Raw genomic sequence first — 8,201 nt, 5'->3', positions numbered from 1 at the left:
TCCGTTTGTGACAGCCACAGACAGGCGTGTTTTTGCCTCCCACGATCACATCATATGACTCCGTGCAGGAACAGGAAACAAACTTCCCGTTTGGAACGCGACTGAAAGAAGCGGTCGCCCAGGATTTCGTCTCCTCTCCGGTAATTTGTCCATCATTCAAACTCGGTGAGTAGTTATACTTGACTCGAAATATTCCGTCTTGTTTTCTTGGTGTCTTTCTGTAAATAAGCGTTTAAAACGGTAATATGAACTACCCCCCTCACTTCCCCCTCTTTTCTTCTACGTCGATGTCTGGTGACAGCCGCAATATGAAAAGTATCGGGATTGACCCATGGCGCCGTACCGCGTTGGAAAAAAAGACGCAATTGAAATAAAAAAATAAATACATCATTATTTTTATTGATTGTATGAATCGTGGAGGTGCAAATGATTCACCCTAAGAGGTCGTCTCGTTACATTGATAGTGGTCGTTTAATTCTGCATGTGTAAAAGTAAAATTACCACAATAACAATTAAGAATCGGATTATACCGATAAATCAATTGATAGATTCACAGTTGTGTTACAGTATTTTTTCCCCAATGTTTTGGCCTTGTTATTGTCAAAGGCATTTGAAGCCTATACTGACACAGGTAGCCGCCTTCCAAATGTATTTAAATGATACGGTACATTGAAAATGTCATTCAAAATACAGAATATAAAACTAAGCAACAGTATTAAAGATTATATGAAAATTATTAACTATAAGAAATAAATAGATAAAACACAAAGCTCGCAGGTCTTTATGCGTAGTCAGCGAATGCCAAGGAGAAGTGGCTTTTGAGGCAATGTTTTTTGGGGAAAAAAAACTGCCAAAGTGGGGATATTCACAGTATATCTAGAGTAAACTGGATAAAAACATGTCTGTATTACTATAAAAGTTTTTTCCCCCTCTCAAAACAGAATAATAAAACAAAAACAAGTCGTGGGTTTATGACGAGGTATTTCTAAAATACACTTTTCACTAACACCGAATGGAAAAATACATTGAAGTCCTACTGAATAAAAAACCGTTTGGAGCCTTGTTTAAAGAATATTAATACTGTATTACCGCTAGCACTTGTCATGTCAGGTTGCCAAACAAGTCAAACAAGTTTGTGCATGTCTAAAAAGGCCTACATTTTTTTATTATTTGCTGTTGAAATATGATTGTACATCCTGCAAAATTGTGGCTTGTGCTGATTTTACTTTGTGTCCAATTTGAACTTTATTCCAAAAATTTCAAAATGATAATCAGCCATTAGTGTTATGTAACTTTTTTTTTTAATTACTTTAATATCCAACATGGTGAGAATACAAATAGTCTGTTATAATAGTAACCGATCATTTCTCCACAAAATAAAAAACATTACTGTATTTACATTCGACGCATGTAAATGACGTCACATTTGGGGAGGGGGGTGAGGTGGCTGGTTTGGTGACGTCGCGAAAACATGGCGGAACAGCGACTCGGGGCGTAATTCGTATCAGCTCCGCAATAATAATTGAACAAAGTCGTCTGAAATCGCAATTCCCCTTCCCACACGGACGACACGACGCTCCAGTGAGTTTTTCTTGTAAAGGGGGGGGGGGGAAATGGCGAAATTAGCACTTTAGCTCCTTCAAATGAGCAAAACGAGTCTCCCAATCTTCTCGAAAATCGTAGAAGACGCTTCGTAAATGATGTCCGACAAGTGTCAAGTGAAAATTGGAGGTCTTCGTCGTCATCCCCCCCAGACTTGACAGCTCCCGAGTGAGAGGCAAGGAAAAGTTGTTGTTTTCCGGCTGAGTTTGACCCCCCCTCCCCGCTTCCTATGTGCAACAGGCAGGACGATGAGTACAGCTTGACGCACATCAGCATGGGCATCAAGAATCAGAGTCCTGCAGAGGACGATGGCGAGCGGCGTCTCATCAACCCGCCCGTCATGTCCCGGAACCCCCCCACGAAGCCTTTCGTCTACGTGCTGGCCTTCTTCTCGGCCTTGGGTGGCTTCCTCTTCGGCTATGATACCGGCGTGGTTTCCGGAGCCATGCTGCTCCTCAAGCGGGAGATGAACCTCAACACCCTGTGGCAGGAGCTGGTGGTCTCCAGTACTGTGGGGGCAGCGGCCATCTCCAGTTTGAGTGGTGGCTTCCTCAATGGGTTGCTGGGACGCAGGAAGTGCACACTGCTGGCCAGCTTCATCTTCACCTTCGGCGGGTTAATCCTGACGTTCGCACCCAACAAGGAGGTGCTCCTGGTTGGCAGGATCATCATCGGCCTCGGGATTGGTGAGTGTCTGTTGGGACCGTGTAGAAATGTTTGCGATAAACCAGGAATTGAAGAAATATATATTTCAAATATAGTTGTGGAAAGTCAATATTTGTATAATTGATTATTATAATTGATTCCTGACCAATGTAAGATTTTTTTTTTTTTTCCCCCTTCTGTGTTTTTCCTGTCGTAAAGAAATTTCAAACATGTTCAAAACTGTTAGCGAGCATTGAAACTTCTTGCCGCATACTTCTTCCCACCAGGCGTGGCCTCCATGACGCTCCCCGTGTACATCGCCGAGGTGTCGCCCCCCCACATGCGAGGCCAGCTGGTCACCGTCATCACCGTTCTCATCACCGCCGGACAGTTCATCGCCAGCGTGGTGGACGGCGCCTTCAGTTATATGAAACACGATGGCTGGAGGTAAGTCATTGTAACGTAACACGTCTTAGGCAGTTTTGCTAACAACTTGCTTGTTTGCACTGAATGACGTCTAAACTTAACACCTTGGCTAAGTATTAATTTGTATGTGACAGACAAGCATGCAATCTGAAGTTGAGTGCTACATTCAAAACGAGTTTTTCAAACTCCGTTTTTTTTTTTTTTTTTTTACCTTGCGGGATTTTGCTTTATTTATCTTATTAATTTGTATGTGACAGACAAGCATGCAATCTGCAGTTGAGTGCTACATTCAAAACGAGTTTTTCAAACTCCGGGGTTTTTTTTTTCTACCTTGCGGGACTTTGCTATATTTATCTTGACGCCAGAGAGGCTGTGAAACTTTTTTTTTTTCTCACATCAACTTGCATGTGCTTCTACAAAAATAATAGAAATGACCTTTTTTTTTTTCTCTCTCTCAAATAACCCCAAGTCTTTGTTTCAAAATCATTCACGGACATCTTTCGTTGCTCAAGGTACATGTTGGGTCTGTCGGTGCTGCCCTCCATCTTGCAGTTTGTGGGCTTCCTCTTCCTGCCCGAGAGCCCCCGCTGGCTGCTGCAGAAGGGCCGAAAAGAGGAGGCCCGTCGCGTCCTGAGTCGCATCCGAGGCTGCCAGGACGTGGATGAGGAGTTCGACTACATCAGGACCAGCATCGAGGAGGAGGAGAAGGAGCTGCGTGGAGGTGAGGAGGGGCGAGTTGGCAGTGAATATTTGTTATTCGGAAGGGCTCATGATTCAAGTATCATTTCGATCCAATGTAAAATGTCATCGTTGGTTCTCCAGGTGGGATCATTGTTCTGCGCATGCTCGGCCACGGGCCCACCCGCAGGGCTCTGATGGTTGGGTGTGGCCTTCAGATGTTCCAGCAGCTGACAGGCATCAACACCGTCATGTAGGTCTTTATTTTCTCGGAGGGGAGGGTCTGGCTTTTCGGCACTTGGCGTGACCTTCTCCTCTTCTCCTTCTAGGTACTACAGCGCCACCATTCTGCAGATGTCAGGTGTGCGCGAAGAGAGGCGGGCCATCTGGTTGTCGGCCGTCACCTCCGGGACCAACTTTGTGTGCACGTCCCTCAGCATCTGGCTGGTGGACAGAGTCGGGCGCAGGAAGCTGACGCTGGCCAGTCTCACGGGTGAGTTGTATTTTTGGAAAAACTCAAAACGAAACCAACCGAGGTTACGAAAGACAAAACGAAATGAAAACTAACTCGTCGGAAAATTCCAAACTATCACAACACGGAATGCCTTCTTGTAAGTTGAATGCACCCGAAGGCGCGGCTAATTAGCACGTTAACAGTTACTGCGGCCGAAGCCAAAAATGTTTTTACCACGCATACTTGACACACCGCAATGAACTTAAAGGACCAAGCCCAATTTGTAAACCAACAAAAGCAAGGCCTGAGCGAGTAAATAGGTCTCACTTGCGTTTTAAAAACACCTGTCAGACATTTTGTGCACTGCCAAGAAATAACGGTCACAAAATACTTATTTCGATTTGACCATAAGAGTTGCTCGTTAGGTCTCAGGGATATACATCAGTTTTAATACTGGGTTCTTTTTGAAGGTACCGCTCTGAGTCTCAGCGTTTTAGCGCTGGGCTTCTTGCTGTCAGCTCAGTACTCTCCCGCAGTAACACTGCGACCGCTCGACTCCCATAACTCCTCCTGCGTACAATACGGGTAAATATAATATTCCTTTTTTTTTTTTTTTAAATGACAATGTATGCCTGATCTTCATTAATATGTGGTTGTTCTCGTCAGCCACTGTGGAGACTGCATGCTGAATCCCGCTTGTGGCTTTTGCTACCGCGAGAACAGCAGCAGCGGCGTTTTTGACTCCGCCTGCCTGCCCGTCGATCCCAAGACCACCGAGCACTCGGCATGGGGACGGTAGGTTGTTGTGTTTTCCTTTTATTGACTTGAATTGCAAAAGACTTACCGTATTTTCCGAACTATAAGGCGCACTTAAAAAACTAAAATCTTCTCAAAAGCCGACAGTGCGCCTTATAGTCCGGTGCGCCTTATATATGGACTCAATTCCTAAATTCAAACTGGCCCGAAGCATTGTGTCATGAAATCAAGCATAAGTGGCCTGCTGAAGACTATGAATCATGAATCAAAAAAACTATGGATCATTATTTTGTGATTAGAAAGTCATTTGTTGCATCTGAAGTTGAAATAAAAAAGATAAAATGGAGAATGATTTGGATTAAAAATCTGACATGATGCATTAACGATGTGCCTTATAGTCCGGTGCGCCTTATATAAGGATTAAGTTTTAAAATGGGCCATTCATTGACGGTGCGCCTTATAGTCCGGTGCGCCTTATAGGCCGGAAAATACGGTATTTATCTTTTTTTTCGACAGGTGTGCCAACAAAACGGACTCACCAGAGGGTCCATTCTGGGCGTACAACTTCTGCCCCACGTCTTACTCTTGGATCGTGCTGATGGGTCTCCTCCTCTACCTGACTTCCTTTGCTCCAGGTGTGCAAGCATGCCTTTGAAACAATACAACTTGTCATTAATCGTGTCTATTGTCACGCATTTGGAAAATTAAACGAACCGAATGGGAATGCCCGTGTGTGTGTGTCAGGGATGGGCCCCATGCCTTGGACTATCAACTCTGAGATCTACCCACTGTGGGCTCGCAGCACTGGAAATGCCTGTTCAGCCGGCGTCAACTGGATCTTCAACGTCGTCCTCTCTCTCACATTTCTTCACATCGCCGAGCTCATCACCTATCAAGGTGACTGGTCGAACAAGGGTTGCGTTTCACGTTACCTTTTCGACACGAGTTTGGTGTCTAATTTCGCTTCGCACAAAATGGCGCTGACAAAATGTGTCTTTTTGTTAGGCATCTTCTTTGTGTACATGGGCTTCACCGTCCTGGGCCTGGTCTTCACTTTTGGGTGCCTCCCCGAGACGCAGGGCCTGCAGCTGGAGGACATCGAGAACCTGTTCACGGGTCCGTTGTGCTCCTGCGGCACCTCCCCGAACCTCAGCAATCAGAACATCCAGTACATCCGGGTAAAAGGCAACAATTATTTTCCGTCGGACAACGACACCTCTGACATAGACTAGATTGTGGCGGCGGGATTCTGGCTTTTTCTTGTTTGGCTTATTTTTTGTACGAAGACTGCTGCAGCTTGGAGGAAAATCATCTGCTGCCCTCTACTGGCGAAGAGCATAAATTGAGCAAAATTTGCACCTGTAGATTCTTTTTTTTTTTTTTTGTGGGACCTTCCTACTCAGGCAACTCTGATCAATCTGTGGCTTCATCTCACATGGGTACGACTTTCCTCTTAACATTCTTAACATTCAAATCACCTCCAAGGAAAATTCAAAGGCAAAGCAGACACAAAATCATTTTTAATGTTTTAGACATCTGTAAAAGATGAAAATACCAAACATCTATAAAGATTTTTATTTAAAATGCTGAATTTAAAAGGGGATAATTTTAGTGCAATTTGAAGGTCCAAAAAACGTTTTGATTGATGGCTGTGACTTATGGTTCTCAGCTTTTAGATAGAAAAGGACAAAACGATTACTTTCTTACTCTACCTTATAACCAGCACACTCCCTGAAGACGGCAAGAGTACTGCACTGTATGTTTTGGACCATTGCCTTATTTTATTTTAGCCACAGGGTTGAAACTAGTGTTAGAGTTTCGGTTTTACATCGCCAAACATGACAGCCATAGAACACTATATTAGTAAGACTTTATTACTGAAACACTCCATTTTCTCTTCTTGAAATGCATTCCTGGGTCGTGCTCATGTTTTGGTGCTTGGTGGTGCACTTTACAATGTAATTGTATTTTATTTAATTAATTGACTCACTAAAAGTAGTTGAAATGTTTTTAGAAAGGTCCGGAATTCAGCCTTGGGGACTTCGGGAAAGTGGGCGCAGAAAGTGGCGTAGCCTATATAACTGTAAGTAATTAAAAAAAAAAAAAAAAGCACAATATTGTATATAAAGCATTTAAGCACCTTGGCAAAGGTAGAACCACATTCAATTCCTTCGCTCTGTCGCTTTTCTGAAATGTATTTTCTTTTATTTCCACAGCTGAAATGACCTGCTTTGTGTTCTGAGTACCTTTTTACCCCACAGCCTTCATTTTGCATGAGCAGGAGGAAAAGTGCCTTTAGGGTGTCCGGTCGGACTCAGATGTTATTTCAGGGGTTGGCAAACTGTTGTGCTTGAGAGCCACATTTCATTTTTAAATGAGATAGAAGCGTGGCATGTATGTAAATAATTAAATATTTTTTTTCATTTTCACGTTTTTATTCATAATAAAAAAATATATATATATATAATAAAGTACAAAATATGAATCAACCAGGGCCATTTTGTTTTTGACAGGACTTTTGGAAATTATTAGGAAACGGCTATGTGGCCAACTTGATTGAGTTTGCCCACTCCTGTGATAAAGATGGTCCTCTTTATTTCAAACGGGACCTCAGTGCTGTGCAAATTTCTTTTTATCTTCTCGCTTAACACATTCCTAACACATTCGCTATTATCACTTCCAATTACAATGCATGTATTGCATTTATATCCATCAATGGCGGTGGATATAGTGTCATGAAAAAGACTGATCAATTCTGTCTGTATACAATTTGCGGTGCACATTAAATGGCTGATATTGATAGTCTAGTCTAGTGGCTCAGTGAGGGTTAAAGGAAAAATGAACAGGGCTGGTCTAAGACTCATCTAGGTATGGTATGGTGTGATAGGATTTATTTTTAATGGAATATTTATATACATTGTCACTGTCCAACTAAATCCACCAGGTTGTTAAATATAGGAGCACTTTTTTTGGTCAGTGCCAGAATGATTTCATGATGTCAAATATAGTCACACAATGTAATATGTTGTTGAATTATTCATGTTTAAATTTGTTTTTGGAGACATCTAAGTTGCTTGAAAACCAAAAGTCAGTTTTTTTTTTAATATGTCGCACTTGTTAAGTTCTTCCTAAAGGGAAATAAAATAAATTAAGATCATGTAACGTGTGATTGTTTTTTTTCCCCCCCCTTACCTTTTTAACCTTGCCGTTGTTTAATTTAATCGAAACGGCGTCACACAACGCAGCCACAAGATGTCGCCAAAGCTCCGTGATGTCGCTTTTATTACTTTTTACTTAACAACCTTAAGCTCCGTGCGTGCTTGAGCATGCCTCTGACAGCACCAAGCAACCACTCCGACGTCTTGTAAGAACAATGTGCACGTCAGAGGGGCAAAAAGACGCGTAAAAACAAACATAACCACAAATATTAAAACACCTCCAGGTATGACGTGGTTTGATATTTTCTCTGCAGTGGTTGTTTGATTTCGGAATTCCATTTATGTAGTTTCAATTAAACAAATACAGAAGAAACATCCAGGCATTGAAACTAAAGTTAAATCATTCTAGATAAATTGTTTATCAAAACAGAACGAATGCATGGACGATTAAGACGAGTCGAAAGAGGGCGTGGCTTAGTGAC

At 42.5% G+C, this 8,201-nt stretch overlaps 1 protein-coding gene across 4 annotated transcripts; it reads left to right on the top strand.

Moving 5' to 3' along the window:
• Positions 1-23: 23 nt before the first annotated feature.
• Positions 24-7,718, top strand: LOC133157543 (proton myo-inositol cotransporter-like). 4 transcript variants are annotated; one of them, XM_061284162.1, is made up of 13 exons: positions 24-165; positions 1,843-2,288; positions 2,535-2,694; positions 3,186-3,394; positions 3,496-3,604; positions 3,681-3,844; positions 4,276-4,390; positions 4,472-4,600; positions 5,078-5,196; positions 5,306-5,458; positions 5,567-5,739; positions 6,576-6,644; positions 6,778-7,718. In XM_061284162.1, exons 2-13 carry the CDS (start codon positions 1,877-1,879, stop codon positions 6,784-6,786), a joined length of 1,821 nt encoding a protein of 606 aa, XP_061140146.1. In that variant the 5' UTR covers positions 24-165; positions 1,843-1,876; the 3' UTR covers positions 6,787-7,718. The 4 variants fall into 4 exon arrangements, 3 of the variants coding, with proteins under 3 accessions (XP_061140146.1, XP_061140145.1, XP_061140147.1); XR_009715028.1 differs by having other exon boundaries at positions 5,567-6,644; XM_061284161.1 differs by having other exon boundaries at positions 6,576-7,718.
• The last annotated feature ends 483 nt before the right edge of the window (positions 7,719-8,201 follow it).

Source organism: Syngnathus typhle, linkage group LG7 (genome assembly GCF_033458585.1).
Source record: "Syngnathus typhle isolate RoL2023-S1 ecotype Sweden linkage group LG7, RoL_Styp_1.0, whole genome shotgun sequence".
NCBI classification, from domain to species: Eukaryota; Metazoa; Chordata; class Actinopteri; order Syngnathiformes; family Syngnathidae; genus Syngnathus; species Syngnathus typhle.
Note: the sequence above shows the minus strand (reverse complement) of the source record. Positions and strands in the feature narration are given on the sequence as shown.

Coding starts and splice junctions, on each gene's coding strand:
- LOC133157543 (XM_061284161.1), top strand. CDS start 1,877: ATGGGCATCAAGAATCAGAGTCCTGCAGAGGACGATGGCGAGCGGCGT. Junction 2,695..3,185: donor ATGAAACACGATGGCTGGAG/GTAAGTCATTGT, acceptor TCGTTGCTCAAG/GTACATGTTGGGTCTGTCGG. Junction 4,391..4,471: donor TCCTCCTGCGTACAATACGG/GTAAATATAATA, acceptor TGTTCTCGTCAG/CCACTGTGGAGACTGCATGC.